Below are 25,055 nucleotides of genomic sequence, written 5' to 3' on the forward strand. Positions count from 1 at the left end.
GCTGTATGGGGGAAAAATGAGACTTGAATTGCATCAGTGCTGTTTGCATCCAACTTGCAAAATGCATGGAATCTTTAACAAAATAGGAAAGATTAGAGATGTGCTGTCTTTTCAACTCATTCAAACGGACAGCCCCAATTCAGCCTGCTGAGAAGACAGTACGTGAGCAAGCACCAAGTTGTTAACACTGGAATAGTGTGTTGTTCTGGTCAAGTGGCCTGGACGTGCCTGCAAGAAGAATGAAGTGTGCCGTGGGTCTGCCCACTGGCCTGTCTTTCACATTAAGATTTATGTTTTATGGATTTGCTCTAAGATAAAAGGAGAAAGAAGCAGTTCTCACCATGGGAGACCTCGCTACTTCTTTATGTCTTCCGTTTCTTCCTTTCTCTTATTTTCAGGGTATCTCTTTTCATATCAGAAGTCTTACTGAGTGAACCAAAGTATCGGTCTCTGTGTCTCAGGCATTTCCTTTTGTTCGGGGTGAAACCCAGTGATAACTCCTGTGAGGAGTGATGGTCGGGGAGGGGAACAGATTGGAGTTGTCAAAAGGGGAAGAGGCAATAGACGATGAAACTCACCAAGTGGTTGAATGTCCTCCTGCCACCTTCCTCTCCCAAGCTCATCATTTATAAATAGTGGAATAAAGGTTATTTTCGCCTTGCAGAGACAGGGCATTTTCTATATCAATGCCAGATAGAACGTTGGGTGTCTTTGCTGGAAAACAGATTTGCCAGTCGGGTGGGGTTTAAGCCTGTGATCTTGTTAAAGAATCCCTACGGTTGGCATATGTGTTCAAATGACTGTCTTTGGCCTGCAGGTACGATTCTGGTGGATAACATGCTCATCAAAGGGACTGCGGGAGGACCAGATCCCACCATCGAACTTTCCTTAAAGGACAACGTGGATTACTGGGTGTTGCTGGACCCTGTCAAACAAATGCTCTTCCTGAACAGCACGGGCCGAGTTCTGGATAGAGACGTTAGTGACTGTTTTTTTTTTTCCCTTTGTCCCCACATCACAACCTTATTATGGGTTTAATAACTGCACACATGTGTTGATATGATCTCCCAACTTTTCTTTATATAATTTGACATTTTCTGTGCTTATCCACAATTTTTTTTAACTCCTTGAAGGAAGAATAAGGAGGGAAGGGACCATCTGAGTCTGAGAGAGCCATGGTATATCCCTCCAACATCCAGGAACATGTTGAGGGCAGAGTGCCCCCAAATAAGGGGGGGTGGTGAAGTGGGAAGAGTAAGAGAAGCTTGGTGAGGTCCATGGCAGCATCTGGAAATGCAGCTCGGTGTCACTTTGAGTTTGATGGGAAGAGTGGAGGAGCTACTCTTGGCTGATGGATGAGTTTGTGGTGGGTGCTGGTTGACTTATAAAGACATTAAAAGAAGGTGAACATGAGTTTCTTGGCAACGTGCAAGCCCAGCGGTGGCACGTGACCTAAGTCTTAATTAAAGTGGTGTAACCTAGGTATCCTATCATGAAGAACAGCTGAATTACCAAAGCTGTTGGATGTCTCACTTCTGAAAGACTTGAGTTGATTTCAGTGGTTTTCCAATGCAACTCTCTTCTGAAGGACATCCTTTAGTATAAATATAATGTGTTCTGTGTCTCAAACTAAAATATTATTTTAATTACTTACAAAAAAATTGTCTTTTAAAGATAAATATCTACTTCTTTGGTATTATTATTATTATCATTATTATTTAATTTCTGATAAGGGCAGCATTCATTGGACATTAGCTAAACTGAAACAGTGCCATGGGAATACCCTTAACATGGTTTGACTTAAAAGTAATAATTGCAAAAAATATACACAGGTATCATTTAAAGAATCATCTGAGCTGTTTTTTTTTGTGTGTGAGTGTGTTTAACACAATAATCAAAACTAATTTTCTTCTTCTCAAAACGTTCTTTTGGATTAGCAATGCTATGTTCACATTAAACTTGCCAAGATACTTTGTAAATTAGTGTTTTCAGCAGACACCCACCTGAATCAGCTAAAGATGCTGTGGATGAGGACATCTAAAGACTATTAGTTGTGAAGTGAATATTGAAGAGGGAAATCTATAAATATGAAGCAAACAAAAGGTTGTCTATCTTATGTTAGCCTTCCATGGTTTTTGTTTGCTTGGTTTTTGTTATTGTTGTATGTGGTGGTGGTAGTGGTGGTGGTGGTGGTGGTGGTGGTGGTGGTGGTGGTATATTTTACTAGCCTGCTGCTCTAGGGTACTCTGTTTAGGTGAAGAAAGTCTAAGCCCACTCAGCTAGTTAACTAGGAAGCCATGCTGCCGATTAGTTGGGTTTTGGTGTCAGGGAACTCTTCTTGGATAAATGTGTGAGCTGGATTTAAGCAAAGAGTTAGAAGCTAGGTATAAGCATAGTAAAAGGAGTAGCATAGAAGAAGAAGGAAGCAAAGGATGAATATGAGTAACACCACACACAGTGTGTGGTGTGGACTTGCTAGCTGGTGAAGGGGCCATTGAGTGAGAGAATAACAGTAAAAGGGGAAGAAACAATTTGATGTAAAGAAACTGTCAAATCTTTATAACATACCAGGAATGAATTGCATCCTTGAGAAATACCTCCTCAGAAGCTCACCCTATTGCTGTTTACCAGTAGTAAATGTCCAGGAGTCAAGGAAATAATAACACTAGGCTGAAATTCGCTCTTTGCTTGATGGGTTTATTGGTAAGTCTTCATTTTGGGGAAGGGGAGCCCTTGGTCAGGATTCTGATCAAATATATGGACTTATTTCTCAAGAAAAAGTTTATTTGCACATAAATAAATTACACGCCATCAGATTCAAGAGTTTCAATAGCTACCAAGCTTATACAGGCCCCAGGTTACCAATCTTGCCTTGGGTAAAGTATCTTCCTACCTTTCTTACTCTCAGATTGTTAGAGAATCTTGCATCTCAAAAATCAATCATTGTAAATAGAACCAAGGGAAGGAATGATAACTTACCTCATAGGTACTTTTCTATCCCGTCCTACTGGAGTAACTTGCTGTAGTCTTAATGCTTTCCCTAGCGATTAGATGCCGGCCATATTTCCCTTAATAGAAAGTGATCTCCTTGTGCCTGGGAAAAAATAAATCTCAATATAACCTCTTACTTCGGTGCAGTTTACCATGTCCTACATTAACCTTTGAATTTTTAAAATTCTTGTGAATTGCTGTCTCTGATGCCACAATGCTCTTAGAGCTTTATTCATCAAAGTCTAAAGGCTTTTATTCTGAAAATTCTTAACCCATCACCCTTCTGTTTTGTGTGAAGCATAGATTATTGCTACTAGGAAAGGAGCATGGCAAATCAGTGCTTTTAGTCCAAATCTAATCACAATTGGAAATTTTAATTTTATTTAATTGTAAAATAATATATGTTTATGGTAGACATATCAGAAAAAAAAAAGAAAAAGCAGGGACACCTGGGTGGCTCAGTGGTTGAGCATCTGCCTTCAGCTCAGTTGGTGATCCCAGGGTCCTAGGATAGAGTCCCACATCGGGCTCCTTTCAGGGAGCCTGCTTTTCCCTCTGCCTGTGTCTCTGCCTCTCTCCGTGTGTCTCTCATGAATAAATAAATAAAATCTTTAAAAAAAAGAAAAGAAAAAGCATATGTATATATATGGTTTTTCCATCTAAGGAAAAAATTTAGACTTAGAATTTCTTTACCTAGATTTAATATTTATCCTGCTGTATATTTTTTAAGCACATATGTGTGTTAGCATGTGTCTTTATATCATACTGTTTAAAAAGTTGTTTTTTTTTTTTTTTTAAGATTTACCTATTTATTTGAGAGAGCAAGCATGTGCAGGGGAGGAGCAGAGGGAGAGGGAGAGAATCTCAAGCAGGCTCCCTGCTGAGGGCAGAGCTCCACACGGGGCTCAATCTCAGGACCCTGAAATCACGACCTGAGCTGAAACCAAGAGTTGGTCATTCAACAGGCTAAACCACCCAGACACCTCTTTTCAAGCTGCTTTGTAATTTGTCATATACATCCTTCCATGTGAATGAACGTACACGTCATCCTTTTTAATGGTTGTGTAGTGTTTTGCTGGATGAATAAATCTGGATTATTTTTCTTTTTTAAAAAAATATATTTTACTTATTTATTCATGAGAGTTGGGGGAGGGAGGTCAGAGACACAGGCAGAGGAAGAAGCAGGCTCCATGAAGGGAGACTGATGTGGGACTCGATCCCGGGTCTCCAGGGTCACACCCTGGGCCGAAGGCAGCGCTAAACCGCTGGGCCACCCGGGCTGCCCAGGTTTATTTTTCAAAACAATCTCCTATTTCGGATGTCAGGTCTGCTTACAACTCTTGGTGGCTTCTTTTCTTGTGGTGTCTTTGGCTCGTTTTGCTTTCAGGGTAATGCTGGTCACATACAGTGGGTTTAGAAGAGTTCCCTCTTCTGTGTTTGGAACAGTTTGAGAAGGGTTGGTATTCATTCGACTTTGAATATTTGGTGGGATGGACCAGTGGAGCCATCTGGTTCTGGGCTTTTCTTTGTTAGGAGGCTTCTGATGACTGTTTCTCCCTCCTTACTAGTAACTGATCTATTCAGATTTTTTGTTTCTTCAAGATTTAGTCTTGCTAGGTTTGTGTTTCTAGGAATTTGTCCATTTCTTCCAGGCTGTACAATTTGTTTACATATAATTATTCATAGTAGTGTCTTATGATCCTCTCTATTTCTGAGGTATCAGGTGTGACATCTCCATGTTTCTAATTGTATTTATTGGAGTCCTCTTTTTTGTTGCTGTTCTTGGTGAGTCCAGCTAAAGACTGGTCCATTTTCTTAATCTTTTCAAAGAAAGCTTTCAGTTTGGGCTCCTGGATGGCTCAGTCAGTGAAGCGTGTGCCTTCGGCTCAGGTCGTGGTCTCAGGGTCCTGGGATCGAGCCCGGTGTCAGGCTCCCTGCTCAGTGAGGTGTCTGCTTCTGCTTCTGCCTCTGCTTCTGCCTCTCGCTTTGCCCCTGCTTGTGCTTGTGCTCTCTTTCTCTGTGTCAGATAAATAAATAAATAAATAAATAAATAAATAAACAAATAAATAATAAATTTTTAATGAAAGCTTTTAGTTTTGTTGACCTTTTTTCTTGTCTCTTTTAATATCTATTTCATTTACTTCAGATCCAATCTTTGTTATTTTCTCTCTTGTACTCACTTTGGGTCTTATGTGTTCTTCTTTTTCTAGTTCCTTGAGTGTAAAGTTAGACTATTTGAGATTTTTTTCTGGTCTCTTGATGTAGACATTTACCCCTCTGATCTTCCCTTTGAGAATTGCTTTTCCTGCATCTTGTAAGTTTGGTTACACTGTGTTTCAATTTTCAGTTGTGTCAAGGTATTTATTTTTATTTATCTTTTTAGTTTTTCTTTGGCTCATTGGTTGTTCAGCAACATGTAGTGTAATCTCCATGTGTTTGTGAATTTTCTGGTTTTCTTCTTATATTTGGTTTCTGATGTCATACCATTGTGGTTGGGAAAGGCACTTGATAGGATTTCAAAATTCTTATTTATGAAGACAAATTTTGTGTCCTAGCTTCTGATCTGTCATGGAGAATTCTCCATGCACACTTGAGAAGTATGTCCTCCTGCTTTTGGATAGAATGCTCTGTATGTGTCTAAGTCCATCTGGTCTAATGTGTTGTTCAAGGCGATGCTTCCTTATAGATTTTCTGTCTGAATGATATATGCATTGATGTAGGTGGGGCATTAAAGTTCCCCACTATTATTGTATTGCTGTCTATTTCTCCCCTTAGGTCTGTTAATATTTACTTTATATATTTAGTGGCTCCTTTGCTGTGTGCATAAATGTGTACAGATGTTACATCCTCTTGTTGGATGACCTCATTATCATTATGTAATGTCCCTTGTCTCTTATTACAGTCTGTGTTTTGAAGTATTTTCTTTTTTTCTAATATAAGTATACCTACCTCTGCATTCTATTAGTTTCTTGACAGGCAGTTCTTTAGGTGGATGCCAACATTCTTTGAGTTGTTCATTTTATGAGCATAATGAATCATAACAAAAAATGTGGATGCTCTGAATAGCAAAAGAGAGCCAACAATCAGGGTTTGACCCTATGAACAACTGCCAAAACTCCATATTACATTCACCAGGGTAGAATTTATTTTAGTACTTCTTAGGTGAAAATTGCTCTGGAAATTTTTTGTTAGTGGAATTTTTTCCACTGAGCTTTTCAAATACAATGATGCTTTTTGACATGTCTTAGACCATTTGGGCTGCTATAATAAAATACCAGGGACTGGATGGCTTAGAAACAACAGAAATTTATTTCTTGTAGTTCCAGAGACTGAATGGATGAAACCAGGATGCCAGCAAGGTCAGGGGAAGGTCCTCTCCAGGTTGCAGACTTCTTATATTCTCACATGGTAGAAAAGGACAAGGATGCCCTCTGAGGCCTCTTTTATAAGGGTATTAATTTCATCACCTAATCACTTGATTCATGTTGCTAAGGGAAAATAAGAAAGTGGTTGATGAAACTCACCGGGTGTTAGAATTTCTGCCTCTTACCTTCTTCTCCCAAAAAATATTTTATACGTAGCATAATAAAGGTATGTTTGCCTTTTTTGAAGCAGTACATTTTCAAATCATGCTTAAAGTTGAATATTTTCCACATTTAAACATATTGGCCAGTCAGCCGAAGGCCCTATCTCCTAATACCATCTTATTGGATTTCCACGTATGAATTTTGAATTTTGGAGGGACAAAGCAATCAGACCATTGCATAGGAATATTCTGATTTTATCAAAGTTCTTTGGCTTATAAGGGAAGGCACAAAAATGCCATCAAATGAGCTCGAGTCAATGGGTGAAGAATATTAAGCATATCAACAGCACAGAAATGAAAAATAATTTGATTCTAGCAATATCATAAGTTTATCAGGGACAGAAGAAACTACTTGTTCTTAGACCACATGATCTCTAAGCTGTACGTTTCTTTCTGTATATGATGTGTTTTCTTTTTCCTGCAGATCAGATTCCTCCGTGTACTTATAATTTTGTCCCCTTACTTTGGTTTTACGTGGCTTTGGTCACGTTGATGTCCAACCCATTGCACTAGTTCCCTGTAAGCTTTCAATGCAGGCTGATCACAGTCACTGTGTCTTGTCTCATTAACAAGAGAGAGCTCCTAAATTACTCACTGGCTTAGCTCAGTTAGAGACAGGAAAGGAGGGCATGTCCACTCAGTAGATCCCTGTTCAGGTCCACCTGTTCTTTCTGCAGTGGTTGGGGAAAGTGTGTTGTCCAGAAAAGGAATTCTAAATCATGTTTTCTGTACTTTGTTCTTGGAGGCCATAAATTAAATCTTAACGGAAACATTTGAACAATTACGGCCACACAGAACTAAAAGAAAACTTAATATCAATAAATACATATTTTTAAGATTAAATGTTAAAAAATGAGGAAATAAAAAATGATCTTTATGAAAATTTCTGAGGATAAAAATAAAATGTAAAATTTCTCAAGCCTCCCATGATTGCATTCAATTAGAAAACTTCTGTATGACATGGTAGACATAGGACCTTTTGACAGTTTTCAAGGTTAGACCATAAGTCTTACCTTGATGGTCATTATTTTTTATTCCTTATTTTTATTTCTGTCTACTGAACTTCTATATATTTCCTTCATGAAAAAGAGAGAGGCAGAGAGACAGAGAGAATGTGAAGGTGTAAAATGAAGAGTCATGAATGAGAAAACTATCAAAATATGTTCCGGCATGAAAAAGTAAGTTTCAGTAATGAAGCAACATCACATAAGATGTTTGACATCCAAATGTATGTTTCACATGACCGATATTCCCTCGTCACTTTTGGGCATGAAATAGTAATGGTCATAATGACATTGATAATTAAGACAATAATAGAAAGAGAAATATGATTCCAGCACAGTCCTATTATGCTTACCTCAAAACTCTGGGCAACATTTTAAAAGCTTTGAACAGAGAGAAATCATGTTCATGGAAATCCCAAACATCCTACCTTCCCATCTTTCAGACTCTAATTTGGCAGCTGCACAGAGAGCATTGACTCCCACCTGGGCTAGTGTCTATGACCCCCAGGGCTGCCTGCTTTCATCTCTGAGGCCAATAGCATACACGGACTATGAGCCTCTTTGTCCTTGCTTGGACTTTGGGACAATCTTCTAATAGTCCTCTCACCACATGTTATGTTTTAACCCGTTTTACATTCAGTGTCTGAAACACAATTCCAGCCTTGTCAGTAGACACAGCTTCATTGTGCTCAGACCTTCCCTGGTACTCTTTTTTCTTTTCAATTATTCTTTTTTTTTTTTTTTTTTTTAAGATTGACTTATTTGAGATAGAGAGAGAAGAGGAACAGAGGGAGAGAAACTCAAGCTGACTTGCTGCTGAGGGCAGAGCCTGATGTGGGGCTCGATCCCAGGACCCTAAGATCAGACCTGAGCCAAAACCGAAAAGTGGAGGCTTAACTATCTGCACCAGCCAGGAGCCCCTCCTTGGTGCTCTTTTAAGTCTATGCTTAGAAACCACCTTTCTCCAGGGCACCTGGGTGGCTCAGTCGGTGAAGTATCTGCCTTTGGCTCAGGTCATGATACCAGGGTCCTGCAGTTGAGCCCCTCATTGGCTCCCTGCTCAGTAGGAAGTCTATCGCTCCCCCTGCTTATGCTCTCTCTCTCTCTCTCTCTCTCAATAAATAAAGTCTTTAAAAAATAAAGAAACTGCCTTTATCCTCTGCCATCAATTGAATGTCACCTACTACCAAGACCTGCCTTAAATGCCACTGTCTACGTAAAATATTTCTTAATGTGACACTGGTATGTAACTTCTTGCTCTTAACTCTTAAGCCCTCAAAACTCTTTGACTTGCTTTATAGTTACTTATGTTCATGTCATATCAGTTTTCTAGGATTTGGTTACTGCACTAGGACTGCACCATATTAATCCCAAACCACAGTGAATTTTGAACTTAGAATGCAATGAAATAAACTGAATATCCTTAATAGTTGATTATGAAAATTTATCTAAATATTACATTATCCTAATTAGATTTCCAAGTGGGTACTTTCTTCTTTAGGCAACTTATATCAATACACCACTTAATTAAAACTTTAATTTGTGAGAGACACTCCTAACTCTGTCCAGCCATGTCCTTTAGGTTTATTTCATTATTTAGAACTAATTTCTACAGCATGCTGTGCCTTACTTCCTTCCCAGTCTCCCAGTTGATCTGTGAAATCATGAAGATTTTTGATTTTGTAAAGTTAGTAAGTACACAGGAAGAGAAATCATGACAAAATTCTTTCAGTCCTGTGAGGATTGAATAAAGTTGGCCTTTGCCTTAGGAAAAATAAAATCAAGTCTTATACAGGTTTGCTAAAAGTTTGTTTTCTCTTTAAGTCGGTAAGCCCTCCAGATAACATGGTATCTAGAGAAAACTCACTTCCGCTGGGATTGAGGATGAATGTCATCATCAACTCTGCTAACCCTCCTCACATCAGTAAATTTCTTATAAAAACTTTATGTTGCATGTTAAATCCTAAGTGATTATCTGAAAAACCTCATAATAAAATTTTTAATTTTTGTCTTCATTCAAATTATGAAATTCATACATATTTGTTGGAAATCTTTCTTTCCTTAACTTTCTAGTCTCAGATATTCATACTCTCAGATATTCAGAGATAACCTCCATCAACTGTTGGTATGTATCATTCCCGCAACCTTGATATGCATAACACTAACATACAAATATGCATTTACATATTATGTTACACATTCATTTTCAAATCGGGAGAATAGTTGGCATGTCTAGATATATATGAATGGTAGTTGTTTTAAGTAATTAGCCCAAAATAATTTACACAGTTTTGTTTAGGGTTTTTTTTCTTCTTCTTTATGTATGAATCAATTTAGGATTAGGGAAAATAAAATTGGCAGGCCTTATTTTTGCCACCAGTTATGAAAGGTAACCCCAAATTTCCCTAACAGATTCCTAAGCATTTTGTAGTCCCTAAATTCTTACTGACTTGTAGAACTCCACTTGATATATTTATGACCTTCTTATACAGCAGAATAGAATCTATTCCAAGCCGAGATTACAACGTGTGTTATATATGAGCCACAGGGAATTCTGGCCTTCAACCCAATCCATTACGGTTGGAATTTATTGCAAGCTAAGGCCTATCCATGCTACTCACAGTTGCATGGGGAGCTGAAGTTGAGAGTGGCAAGAGTTCCCAGTGACCTGGTTATTTCTAATTTATGGGCATGTCACAGGACTAAGCAGAGGCTCAGTGCACAGAGCATTTGATTCCCTACTTACAAAGATTGTAACCTCTCCGTCCAGTGCGACCGCATAACCACTCAAGATAGCATTAGAAGTTGAGAAGAAATGGTTTTATAGGTCTCTTGTAATATTTAGAAGATAGATAGCTTTAGAAGAACTCAACTCGCCTGTCTTCTAAGGGGTGCCAAGGGCTAACAGTACAAGCATTTCTGTTTTGTTTTTTGACTCCGTGGTATGTTTTTGTTTTGTGGATTTATTTATTTATTTATTTATTTATTTATTTATTTATTTATTTTACAATTGAAATATGTAGGACTTTCTTTAAAAACCTATTCAAGAAAACACCTTAAGACTGATAGTAAAAATGAAGAGACCCAATCTTTTTAATTGATCTCCTTGCCTCAGGGTTGCAGATTTTTGGTGATGGGTTTGCTTTATATGATGGTCCATTCTATTCTGTGCTGCTCTGGATTAATACAAAGGCCTCTACTTATATTGAAGAAAAAAATGCTTTGTGATATTTTTCATTCGTTGTTGTTATTCTGTTCTCTGAGATTGCAGTGAATAAGCTAATAGATCTTTTCAAGACAACCATTCAGATGTCTGGAGCAAGATGTCATCCTGCACTTTTTAGCTTAAATATCCTCAATTTCTATCACACATCCTCGAGATGTTCAGACTTCACATCCTATCTACCCATAAAATGGTGCTGACTATAGCATCTGATACAATTAATGAATATGAAGTTTGTATTACTGCTCTGGCACTCCACTTACATTTATATGGGAGTATAGACCCTTTTTGTTTATCAAAATTTCACAATTATATTTTCACATTAATGTTTATAGCCTTAGATTATACTTGGGCAATTAACTTTTTTTTTTTTTTTGCCTGCTGCCAATAAGGTGATTTAAATTTGTCATTGTAAAAACGTATCATTATATAAGCTGTTTGCCTGACTTATTAAAATGATTTTGAATGTTGCCTTTTGTCATTAAATATATGATATATCGTTCTGAGCATTGTGACATCCACAAATTTTATACACAGGACTTTAATGCCTTCATTTATGTCAATAATTAAAAAGGAAATGGGGTATATATTAGAACACAGAGCTATACGGCCCTAACCAGGTATCTTCCTGCAGATGTTAATGATTCTTAAATTTATTCTCTCTAGGTACATTTATTCAGTCAGGTAGAAGTAAATTAAAATGCCTTTTCCTTTACTGGCTGTAAAAAGAAATATCTTGAGATTAAACAAATTTCTTTCAGTGTAGATACGGTCTCTGTAGCATTCTCCTCATTTAGAGATGTGTCATGTGACATTTTAATGATCTCATCCTAGCTTCCAGGGATCACTGCTATATCTTTAAACCGGTTTCAATAAAATATCTAATAATTATTTCATAATCCAAAATTATTAGTTTGTATTTTAAAAACTCCATGTAATTTGCTTTCTTGGGAATGTAACTTTTTTTAAATAAAAAAAAAATTCACATTTGCTAGATGTGCCTGGCACAGGGTAACCTCGTGTGATGCTTACAGTGATCAAATCGGTGTTTTTTCTTCTCCCAGTTTTTAGAGAGGATCCAACTGTGCACTGAAAGATTGTGCACAAAGTAGATGGTTAGCAGGTCACTGTAATGGGCCGGAAGACACATAGTGTGTGACATGAGGGGTGCACAGTGATGTACTCCAGGCACCATATAGTTACTGGGCAGAGAGCTTCGGTCATGACTAAACAACACGCCAGGCCTCCTGGACCTTCCAGCCCAGGGAAGGGATGCAGACTGAAATAAATCTGTCAACTGTGTAAAATGCAAAGGGGCGGGTGAGAAATATAATAAAGAAAAATAAACAGTGAGGGGAGAAGTTGGAAGGAGAGAGCAGACTGGAGGCCTCGTCCTTCAGATGGGTGGTCAGAACACGGTCTGATAAAATGATGTATTTAGAGGGAAAATTGTGTAAGGTCGAAAAAGACTTTAAAATTACAAAGGAGTACTTTATAGTGTTAAACACTTTGACTCAAAGGTCAAAGAGATGTAAGTTTGCATCCCAGTTCTGAAAGCTCTTGGCCATGCAACCTGAGTTAATAAGTGCCCTTTGGATGACACCCTTCGCTTTCAAGAATTTGTCATTGAAAAGGGAGCCAGCGGGCACAAATTTATGTGCAGAATATTTATTGAAATATGGTTTCTAGTGACAAAAGTGGACAGCATACAACATTTCATCATAAGTCTCTACTAAAACGAGTTATGCCATAGACTCATAATGGAGTCTGCTAAATCACATAATAGAGCGTCATAGTACACACCAAAATGCTGTCATAACTCTGTATTTACAAATATGGTATGATTCACTGTGTGTGTGTGTGTGTGTGTGTGTAATAGACAACTAATTATATATTATATTTGGAGAGAAAAAGATTAGCAAAATCAGCATTTACATGTATAGAATGAGTAAGGTTGTTTGGATTGTGAATGGATTCTCTCCTTTGGATTTTATTATTTTATTTTATTTTATTTTATTTTATTTTTTATTTTATTTTATTTTATATTTTATTTTATTTTATTCTATTTTATTTTATTTTATTCTATGTTATTATTTTATTTTATTTTTGGATTGTATTTTAATTTGTATCCGATATAAACATCTATTTTAACAAAAGTGTAAATGAGCACAAATGTGATGCAACACCTCATCCCCAAGGATTTTATCATTAATACATTGTTTTTACAGAATGCAAGTTCATATCCTTGCTTTTTTAACTTTTGGAGGGACAGAATTTGTTCAATCCCTCGATCTCTGCACTGGTTTTGTGATTATACTCATCCGCTGCCCTCTGATGGTGGACATACTCCCGACATCTATATTTTGAGACACAGAACTGAACAGTAAAATAATCACAATTCCCTTCTCTTGTTTTTAAAATAGGGAAAAGGGGTCAATCTTTACAGATTATTCTTGTTTTATTTTTTATGTATTTTTAAAAAATTTAAAAGATTTTATTTATTTATTCATGAGAGACACAGAGAGGGAGAGGTAGAGACACAGACAGAGGGAGAAGCGGGTTCCCTGTGGGGGGCCCCATGTGGGACTCGATCCCAGGATCCCAGGGTCATGACCTGAGCCCAAGGCAGGTGCTACCCACGGGGCCACCCAGATCCAGATTATTCTTACTTTAAAATAATATTTTATGAAACAAATGTGCTGTGACTGTAATCGAGAAGCTTCCCTTTCAACGCTTTTCTTAAAAAAAAAAGATGTGCTTCTGTTCTGCAGCCCCCGATGAACATACACTCCATCGTGGTGCAAGTCCAGTGCATCAACAAGAAGGTGGGCACTGTGATCTACCATGAAGTTCGAATCGTGGTGAGGGACAGGAATGACAACTCGCCCACGTTCAAACACGACAGCTACTACGCCACCGTGAACGAGGTCAGTTTCCAGCGCCTCTTGCCTTCTACCCTCTTTATTGATGTATCTGACTCCCTGCATGCTACACACGCTTTCAGGTGATGCTCCACAATAATGGGCTTGGCTATTGAAAACTATCACACACCCACACACAAAATCATGTTAAGACATGATGCTTTAGGAGAAATAGGATTTTGGTTACTTCTGGTAAGATTTCAGGAATTTATTTTGCTATTGGCAACATCTGCTTTGCTTAATTATAAATTGTAAATAATCATTAAATGACCAACATAGTGGTATTTTCCATCATGTCGGATAATTTCATGCTCAAATCCATACATATGCTTACTGAGGTTCAACAGGAGCTATTTATTTGCATTGTAACTTGCTGAACTAATTCTTTCCCATATCTCTGAGGGGGTTGCAGCAATGAAATACCAGAAGGGAGAATCTATTTGATATTCTTTTAATTTAAAAGATTTCCTTAATTTTATTTTTTATTTATTTTTAAAAAATATTTTATTTATGTGTTTGAGAGTAAGAGAGAGAGCACAAGTGGTGGGGGGTGGCAGAGGGAGAGGGAGAAGCAGGCTCCCCATGGAGAGGGATTTGATCCCAGAACCCTGAGAGCATGTCCTGAGCTGAAGGCTGATGCTTTGCCAGCTGAGCCACCCAGGAGCCCCAAGTTATTTCCTTGCTTTTAAAAACAAGTTCTAGCAAATGCAAATATTTAAATAAAAATCACAACTCAATTCTTATGCTGATTAAATAATTTTTTAAAAATGCAAGTATCACGGATTCATTAGAACGTGTTTTTTTTGTTGTTTTACTTTCTTTTATTTTTCCTTTGAGACAAAAATCCATGGGCCAGAAAACCCTGTTTATGTTATTAATAAAAAAAAAGCTACTCAGCTAATTTTTTGTTATTCCACTAAGAAAATATTTCTAATGTATCTCTGGTATCACCTATTATACATGCTTTAGACACATGAAAAATGAACCACGTTTTTAATAGTCCATATTTTCACAGGTTATTTTTAACACCCCCCCCCCCCCAAGATGTTGTTTTAACCTGAAAAAGGATGTACTTGTTTTACAGGAGGAAATGTGTACTTGGGGCATTAGAAACAGCATGGAGCCTTTAACCACTACACACTAGCTTTTTTCATATTATTTAAAATGTATCTTCTTCTTTAAAAAACTATCTTATTCATCTCAATATTCTATTAGTAAAAAATAAATAATGTTTCTTATAACATAGCCTTTGTAGATTGAATTACATAAAAAAAGCCATGAACTCTTCTGTTAAGGTAATTGGGACAGGTTTACCCATCAGTGTTAATTCTTCTGAGCTGCTTTTATTTAACAGGTTCCTGCTAAAACAGACAGATGCTACTTAATGTAATTAACCATGTCACATGATTAATTATTTTAGCATCTCAAGTGTACTCTTTGAGTGAGATTTTGCTTTGTTGGTCTGAGTGCTAACCTCCTCTGTGAATAAGCTGGTATCAGATCCCCGGCAGCCCACTCTTGCACCACATGTAACAATTCCTGGAGCCACACCTTTAGTTCATTTTTTGTGAATTAATTTACAATGTTCAGTTTGGATTTCAGAGTGCTCTGTGTGATCTGACTACTTTGGCGCCTGCCCGCCCCCCCTCCCCTTCTTCGGCACCTTGCTGAAAAATAACCTTTTCAAGTACTATTTTAAACTTATCATTCCCCTATTCAGAAATTGTGTAAAATTTCTCATTATTTTCTGGAAAAAGGTCATCTTGTCTCCACTGGCTGACTTTCAAGGCCTTCCATAATCTGACCTTTCCTCAGTGTTCTTGGCATGGAGGTCCTCTCTCTTCATGCATCACTATCCAGGTTAATTTCTGCACGTCTGAGAAACATTTCCATTTCTAGGGCTTTGCTCACACCGTGCATTGTACGTCTAACTGGGTCCTCTGGACCTTGTAAGGCTCCAATTTTTATTCATCTGTTAAAGTTGAACAAAAGACCTATTTCCATAGTCATCCATGACTGCTCACGTTCACTGACGTCGGTCCATCCAGACTCTACACGTCTACAACATCTGGATAAGCAGCAGTGAGAGTGACACAAATTCATAGAAGAGTTGAACCTCTTCTCTTACACGCTATATGGAGAAGCCCAGGTCTCTTTGCAAAGCCATCCATGTTCGCTTCTCTCTCATTCATGTCCCTAGAGTCAACGGAGGTAGTCCTACCACAAGGACACTATGGCGGTACCTTCTGTGGCTTGATTCTGAGAACATGTCTAACCCATGGTCATATCCCACCCCTCCCATTTGATTTTGCTCAAACTCCTTTATATTTATTTTCTTGGAAGGAGTTGAAGTTTCTTTAAACCAAAAAAACATAATCACAAGAAAAAAATGAAATGTAGCTATTTTTCTTATCCTTCATTTATTTGAGTAGATCTTCGATAGTTCTCAGTGTAACTAAGCATATATGTATAATATATGAATATATATGTAATATATGACTTATATATAATATATATAATATATAAATATATATTATATATACACATGTGCATGGCAATGATGTGTACATATATGTGTACATATGTGTTTATATGTGTGTATATATTCACTCATATATATATATATATAGCATATAAATCTTTCATATATAAAATATATAAATATATATGGATCTCTGTCTCTGGTGACTACAATGCTGCTTGGCTGCCTGTAAAATTAAGTTAAATTACATTAAATAGATTTTACTCCATGCAAGATTGCGAGATAGTTTTCGTGAGGTTTCTCCTTTCAGTACAAGACATGCAGTTAACGCAGTTAAGACTAGAAGGATCTAAAAGCTTCTCAGACATTTTTAAAAATCATTCACAGTTTAATAGATTGTTGATGCCAAAATATTTTACACCTCATTAAAATCCAAAAGACAGGTATAAAGTCATTACCACAGATTTATGAAAGAGGTTTCCAAAATTAAAGTTCTGATGACTCACTGTTTTTATTCACCAGGAGATAACGGAGACCTGGAGGATACCAAAGATTGGCTGCATTACGCAGCGAACTGGTCACAGGGTTGGAAATAAAACTCAAGTCCCGGGTTCAATAATTTCTTACCCACTTATTAATAGACAACTTTTTTTTAATAGACAACTTTTGCTAAATTATCACCACTTTCATGTAGCTGACTTTAAAAATAAATATAAGGGATATACTTCTGCTATTATATCATAATATCATCATCACAATCAGTACTTTTATATTTTTTACATACAATTCTTTATTTTTTCTAAGCATCATGTCAAGTTTAAAAATTAGATATATTTTATATGTTGTATACCCCATTTTTGAGTTTGAGTGTATATATACACACACACACACACACACACAACTGAAGTTTATAAAAATAGTTGACCTGGGAAAAGGAAGAATCATAGCCTGACCATCACAGGTTTGCACCAGCAGCAAATACGTCACTGGAATTATGTACTGTGTTCTAGACGAAAGGTTAGCAGATCCTCCATAAAGGGCCACATGGGAGGTGTTTTAGGGCTGTAAGCCACGCTATTTCTGTTGCAAGGACTCAGTGTGGAAGGCTACCAAACGTCCCAGACTAAGAATCCTGAGGTTAAGAAAATGTCCCACGGCTTAGCTTTGTGTAGGTTAGATTAGTGTTTTGAAGTAGATCTTTCCTATGCGTCAGTTTTCATGCTCAGCAAGGAGCTTCTTGCGTTGAATGGATACTATTCACTGAAGGAAAAATCCCACCTGTCCAAAGTTACAGATCTGTGCTTCCGTTCCCCACTTCCTTTTTGCTTAGATCCTATGTTATAGTGGATTGTTGTTGTTTTAACTTTGGTTTATTTATTTTTTTTTGGTTTTATTTATTTTTGATTTATGAAAGACACACACAGAGAGAGGCAGTGACATAGGCAGAGGGAGAAACAGGCTCCCTGCGGGGACTCGATCCCAGGACCCCAGGATTGTGCCCTGAGCCAAGGGAGATGAGCCACTCGGGTGGCCCCCCTATTTTATTTGTTATAAGCTTATGCCTGTAAAACATTTTATAACATTTTTAAGAAAAGTGGAGTGAGCAATATCTGCAAATGGAGAAAATTAGAAAAAAGAGGATATACTATTCAAATATTGTGTATTACTATCAAAGTGGGGACTGCTAAATGAAATGTTATAATTTATGAGCCTATTTTAATTCCTTTAAAGATGCATTAAATGCCAGTCTTTTTTTGTTCTTTGTAAACATGTTCTTTTACTTGTGTGTCAAGAATTTACCAAACTATGAATGCCTGTACCTACCCACCGGGCAAGAATTATAGCAAGTTTATAATTCCTTGTTTGTGAGCAGGACATCAGACATTGCCAAGTATTTCTCTCTGGGTAATTGGAGATTCTCAATTAATTGTGCGCAATTGTATCATTAAGTAATTAGTCTAGTTGAAGACCAGCTTGCAGATCCTAATTGTAGCTGATCATTCTTAAGCAATTTTTTAAGATAAATATATTCTGGCCATGATGTCTTTAATAACACATGCGACTCGTCCCCCAAAATTACTTTTGACATAAAAAGCAAACAAAGGCAAGTCAAGGCAGACATGTAAGCCTGAGAGGAAATAATCTTAAAATTATATAGAGGTTATATTTGTCTCGGTCTCTAATGATCTCTTCACATTTGGTGTGCTTTGTTTAGTCAGTACTAATTTGTTATTTTTATCACCTTAAATATCACCTTAAATGCACTTTGCTGCTGTGACATGATGTGTTTTATTAGAGATAATTTGTTGGCAGTTTCTGGAAAAATGCTCCTTTGCAATCTCTCGATAGGGAGGTGGTTTATGGTCACTTGGAAGGAAGGAGGGAACAAAGAGAGGGAGAGAGGGAAAGAAGGAATTTAAACTTTGAGGAATTTTAACCTTGTAATACTCAGTTTTCTGCTTTTTCCTTAGATAGCTTAGATTTTCTTTTACTTTGCTTTGAAAATATGCTGAAGGCAAAATGTTTTGTAGTTTGTGATAGATTAAAAGGTGTGCATGATTTCATTGTATTAGGCAGGGAGATGGAATGCAGTGACATTTTCTATCCTTTTACCCAAATTGAGACTAATCGTAATCTTACAGTTTCTGAAGGAGAAGGACTTAGTTCAGATGTTGCCCTTTCTAAAAAAATATGCCTTTCTTTGTATTTCAGTCTCTGTTGTTTGGGTTAATTATGCTTTGCTATTTTACAGTTTTATTTCATTGATTTGGTTAGATCATTTACTAGTTTCAAATATCAATAACAGAAATATATGCAGTTTCTGAAAATTATGAACGAAGTGTATTGGCTTACTTTGTTATTTTCTTGCTATATTTATTGTAATGATTTAATCTTATATCCATTCCTTAAAGCATTTTTATTACCTCGCCTTTTGTGGTTTCTTAAATAATCTGCTTAAACAAATACAACAAATATTTGTTTTATGTTTTTCTATTCCACTAAATACTTTTGGGTTAAGGCTCTTGCTTCTAATAGATTTCACACTGACATCTCTGCTCAGATTTTGCTTTTAAAATATAAAGTTTGTATGTGTGATAACATTGCCTACTGTGAGGACAAAAGTGGTTGAGTTAGAGCTCTAAACTATGGGTGAATTTAAAAAAATTCATGATTTCTGAAATGTTCATAACAAGGTTATGTTTTGCCTATAGAATGTACAAATTCCTAAGAATGGTGTCTTAATATAAGATATTTTGTTAAAGTGAAGACTTTTAGGTTCAAAAATCTGCTTTTTTGGTGTTTTTGTTTTTTGGGTTGTTAATTTTTTTTTTTTAGATTTATTTGTTTATTTGAGAGAGGGGAGCATAGAGGGAGAGGGAGAAGCAGACTCTCCGCTGAGCAGGGAGTCCAATGTGGGGCTCAATCCCAGGACCCTGAGGTCATGACCTGAGCTGAAGGCAGATGCTTCATGGACTGAGCCACCCAGGCACCCCTGCTTTTTTTGTTTGTATCTAATCAGTGTTGAATGATATGAGGACAACCCTTTGAGATTCATATTTTTAGGTATATATAGCTCACAGGTAAAATTTGGCCTACCACTGCCAGCTTTCATATGGCCCCTGCAATTTCAGTGTCCATAAGTAAAATTTTATTACAATACAACCATGGCCATTCATCATGTATTTTTGATGTGTCAGGAGCAGAGCTGAGCAGTCGTATAACAGAACCCGTGTGACCTGGCTCCGTGGTGAGTCAGAAACTGCACCGGGTGAGGGGTCACACAACGTACACCTCAGTGCAGTAGGTAAGGAGATCAGGTAAACAACTTCCAAAGCTGTGACTCCTCAAGTTTCTTTATTTTAGGGTTAGGAGAATATCTAGACAGAGGAGCCTGCTCACCACATGTAGAGGTAGGCGTGAGGTTGGGCGTACGTGTTAAGGAAACGTGCCTACACGTGCATTGTACGTTATTTAATGACATTTGTGCTCCTCCTTGGGTGGAGATTTTAGCATTAGAATGAGGTAATCAGGGATCCCTGGGTGGCGCAGCGGTTTGGCGCCTTCCGTTGGCCCAGGGCGCGATCCTGGAGACCCGGGATCGAATCCCACATCAGGCTCCCGGTGCATGGAGCCTGCTTCTCCCTCTGCTTCTCCCTCCGCCTGTGTCTCTGCCTCTCTCTCTCTGTGACTATCATAAATAAATTAAAAAAAAATTAAAAAAAAAGAATGAGGTAATCATTCTAATAATTCTGAGGTCATCAGTTATTCTTGAGGTCATGCCATGGTCCATCTGCACAGGCATGAGTGGGGTTTTGCTCAAACTGGTCTGGGTGGCCGGGGTCAGCTGCAGGTCTTGTCAGGGCAGTTGCTCACTTGAGGGTGGTTTCCAGTTTCCATTGGTCTGAATTAAGAGAGAAGCTGGAGAGAAGAACTCAGGGAAAAATGTGGGACAAAGGTTGGTGAGTACAAGCAGGTGGGCAGCCAAGGTGAGGTCTTGGGGTCCAGCTGGTGACAGCTGCAACTGAACCAGTATAACCCACAAAGCTGGAAATATTTACAACATGGCCTTAACTGAAAAAAAAAAAAAGTATGTTAAATAAAATCTGATGCTGCTGTGTTATCACAATATTTATATTGTGACCTTAAAGATACATAGTTTATGTCTTTTATCATCACTCTTGTCTCCTGATGGTGTTTTGAATTTATTTGGTAAACAGTTCCTATTATTACTTACATTTTGTTTAATTCAGTAGACCTTATTTTCCTGAACCACCACACACTTCACTCTAAGGAGTTCTGTAGAAAAGCTTAAAATGAGGAAGGACAGAATGAGAGAAGGTGATAAAGGTGACAATGAAGGGCAGTTAGGGGCCAGATTCTGAAAGGCACCACAAGCACAAAGAGGAGCTCTAGGCACTAAGGAACCAGGGAGAAGCTTAAGCTGATGCCAGCACATCAGCTGTACCGGTTCACTGCATTGTCCTATAGCTTGATGGAGAAAGCTTGGAAGAGGTGAGCCAGGGAGACACAAGGCAAAATATCTTGAAATGGCATGGACCAACAGGGTAGGCAGGAAGAGCATCTAGGTAGACAGGTTCTTGGGAAAGGAGGACTGGTTGACTGTAAAGGGTAGAGGAAAAGAGATGTAAATACTGCACACGTTGTATAGGTTTGATTCTGGGGATCCCTGGGTGGCGCAGCGGTTTGGCGCCTGCCTTTGGCCCAGGGCGCGATCCTGGAGACCCGGGATCGAATCCCACGTCGGGCTCCCAGTGCATGGAGCCTGCTTCTCCCTCTGCCTGTGTTTCTGCCTCTCTCTCTCTCTCTGTATGACTATCATAAATAAAAAAAAAAAAAAAAAAAAAAAAAAAAAAAAAAAAAAAAAAAAAAAAAAAAAAAGGTTTGATTCTGAAATTCTGGCTGAGAATATAGCCAGAATTGATGCTACTCAGAAAATGTATTAGACACGAGTACTTAGAGAAAGAAGGTTTCAGTTGGGGAGGATTTGGTGAATTCTAGTGTCTGTGAGATAAATTCATATGTAGCAACGAAGCATGGAATGTCTTTGGTTCTTGAAAGGTCCATGAAAAGCATAAATATTTGTCAATTGGGGAACCTGGGTGGGTCAGGAGGTTGGGCATCCCGCTCTTGATTTCACCTCAGGTCGTGATCTCAGTGTCTTCAGAGTGAGCTCCCTATTGGGCTCCATGCTCAGTGGGGAATTTGCTTGAAACGTCTCTCCATCTCTTTCTTCCTCTGCTCCTGCCCCAACTCACTCTCATACTCTCTCTCTCTCTCTCTCTCTCTCAAATAATAAATAGATCTTAAAAAGAAAAGGTTTGTGAATCAAAAATAAGTAAGCTGAAACAAAGACTGCCCAAGTGAGGCGATTAGTTTCCTTCGACCTTATAGGACATGATGTAGGTAGGGAGTTATGGAAAAACAAAACATCTGTCAAATTGTAGCTATACCCGTGCATATGCAATTTTCAGGAAGAGAAGTTGCAGCGTTTATTAGATTTTCACAGGGATCCATAGATTCCTGAGGGTAGAGCCCAAGGTAGTTTGAAAAGTAAGGAGATGAGCCAAAGAAAAACAATTCAACAGAAAACCGAGCAGAGGAGTAGCAAGAAAATAAGGCAGTGTTGTCCTAAAAGGAGAGTGCATTGAATTTAAAAATTCAAGCCCTAGTTCGGTAAATTAGAAAAAGTATAAATCAGACTGTGCTAAATTAAGAGGTACACTGGAAGTAAGGATAGAGGGATAGTGACTATGAACTGCTTTTTAAGGTAGTTGACTTCAAGGGAAACAGACATGGAGCAGTAGTGAGTTTCAGGACACAGGATACTTGAGTGTGTTAATAAGACAGTTTCACATACTAGGAGCACCTGGGGGGCTCAGTCAGGTAAACGTCTGACTCTTGATCTCAGGGCTGGTAGCGATCTCAGGGTCATAGGATCGAGCTCCACATTGGGCTCTGTGCTGGGCATGGAGATTCTCTTTCTCCCTTTGCTTGTCACTCCTCTCTCTCTCTCTCTCTCTCTCTCTCGCAAATAAATAAATAAATCTTAAAAGGAAATTAATTACTAACATCGTATTGTTGACTGGAAGCCTTACTGATAACATAGTCAACATATATTTTGTATGTAATATGTATTATTACAGTATTCTTACAATAATGTAAGCTAAAGAAAATGTTATTAAGAGAATTATAAGGAGGAGGAGACACATTTGCAGTGCTAGACTGTAAAAACACATAAAAATACAAAGATTTTACATTTCCTGTCTTTTTCGTCCTGTTTAACCTACTTCAAAAAGTTTCCACATGATTGAGCTGTGACTATTGCTGCCCTGGGGGCAGGGCTAATACCGTGTGGTTATGGGGAAAGGTTTACTGCACAGAGATAGTCCTGCATGGTTATCTGGGGAGGTTTGGATTCACACAATCTTCATTATATCCAGTCATACAAAAGAGCAAAGTCTCTCTTCTGATTGAGGTAGACTAGATAATTAGGCCCAATGACTCTCTTGAAGATATACCTATAAGAATTCAGCAAATACGAACAAACAAACAAATGAACACATAAATAAACACAATGAAACTGAGTGAATGTATCTATTTGAAGGCATCTAAGAGTTAATAAGGAAAAATTAAGAAAAATGAAAATGTGAATATATATGACTAAATCTAAGTACATATTAACTGATAAAATAATATTTTCTTTTGTGATATATATATAAATATATATTAAGAACACTGAAGAACACTGAAGTTATAAGCCCGGAAATGTCTGAAAAATGCATTTTAAGGTCTTCATTGCCTAAAACATGAATAAAATAATGAATAATATATACATTAATTCATCAAAGTAAGGCAAAGTGACAAACAGGAACACAGAAGAAGCAGAATACAATATAAACATTTGATAAAGAGTAGATTTAAACCATCTTGTCCAAAAAATTACATCAAAAGTAAAGGAGAAAATGCTCAAAATGAAAGACAAGAGTTTTTCAGACTAAATTAGAAAAAAATAAAGCCACTTGTAGGCATCTGACATGCAACTCAGTTAAACATAAGGACTCAGAAATCTTAAATATTAAGAGATGGAAGTAGAACATGTAGTCAGTTATGCAAAAGCTGTGGTAGCTGTACTATTATCAGACAAAAAAGGACATTGTGGTAAAAGACATTGGTGGAGAACAAAAGGAACGTTTCCTCGTGATAAAGATTCAATTTTCCAGAAAGCTAGAGCAATTATGAATTCAACGATACTTAATAACGTGGCCTCAGAAATATTAAGTATTGAAAGAATGAAAGGATATAGAGAAAAATCCATATCATAGAGGTATATTTAAAAACCTGAAGGGGCCAGAATTAATAGCCTCCCAAGTTGCCCATTCTCTAATCCCTGCAAAAGAACTTTGCAGGTATGATTCGTTACAGAAGGTAATTGAGAGATTATTCCTGGGGCACCTGGGTGGTTCAGTCAGTGAAGCGTCTGCCCTTGGCTCAGGTCATGATCTTGGTGTCCTGGGATCGAGTCCTGCGTTGGGGAGTCTGCTTCTCCCTCTCCCGCTCCCCCTGCTTATGCTCTTTCTCTCTCTGTCAAATAAATAAATAAAATCTTAAAAAAAAATAGAGGTAGATTACCCAGGATTATCCTGGTGGATCCAACTGAATCACCTGAGCCCTTAAAAGAATAGAACTTTCTCTGGCTAGAGTCTGAGAGTCCAGGGAAGAGAAAGCAGGCAATATGAAGCAGAAGAGGAGATCAAAGGGCATTGAGGGTGACAAAGACCCAGCTGGCCCTCCTGTGTACTTTGAGGGTGAATGGAGGCACGAGCCAGGGAACACATTCCAAGAGCAAAGAAGGAAGCCATTTACTAGCAGGGAATCAGGTCCCTACAGTGGTGGTGGGGGTGGGGTTAAAAATAATGATGTCCAGCCCATTACCTGAATGAACTTGGAGGTGAATTCATTCCCAGCATCTCCAGAAAGGGATCCAGCCCTGGAGAATCTTTTTTTTTTTTTGTTTTTTTGTTTAAGGTTGGTTTGTTTTTTCTTTTTGTTTTTGTTTTTGTTTGGTGAGCCTCTCTCTGACTTCTGACTGTTCTGTGAGATAACTAAAGTATACAAAACAAATTATCTGAAAGTATTTTAAGACACTGCATTCATGACAATTTGTTAGGGCAGCAGTAAGCAATGTAAAACCGCTGGCATTCACTGACAAGAGAGGGAGGGAAAAATAACAGTGAGCAGCTTTGGAGAGTGAAGTTAGCAAACTCAACCTGGTAGGTTCTTAGAGAAGGAGCAGTGTTGCAGGACAGCTCTAGAGCTCATCCTTTCA

General features: G+C 37.8%; 1 protein-coding gene across 5 annotated transcripts in view; it reads left to right on the plus strand.

Annotated features, from left to right (window-relative positions):
• The window catches only part of PCDH15 (protocadherin related 15), a 743,522-nt gene that overhangs the window by 235,930 nt on the left and 482,537 nt on the right, over window positions 1-25,055 (plus strand). For all 5 annotated transcript variants that reach the window (XM_041729528.1, XM_041729523.1, XM_041729527.1 and 2 more), the window contains 2 exons: window positions 818-978; window positions 13,576-13,731. In XM_041729528.1, coding sequence (XP_041585462.1) covers window positions 818-978; window positions 13,576-13,731 — 317 coding nt within the window. The remainder of the gene's footprint in view (window positions 1-817; window positions 979-13,575; window positions 13,732-25,055) is intronic.

The sequence above is a fragment of the Vulpes lagopus genome, chromosome 14, assembly GCF_018345385.1.
Source record: "Vulpes lagopus strain Blue_001 chromosome 14, ASM1834538v1, whole genome shotgun sequence".
NCBI lineage: Eukaryota > Metazoa > Chordata > Mammalia > Carnivora > Canidae > Vulpes > Vulpes lagopus.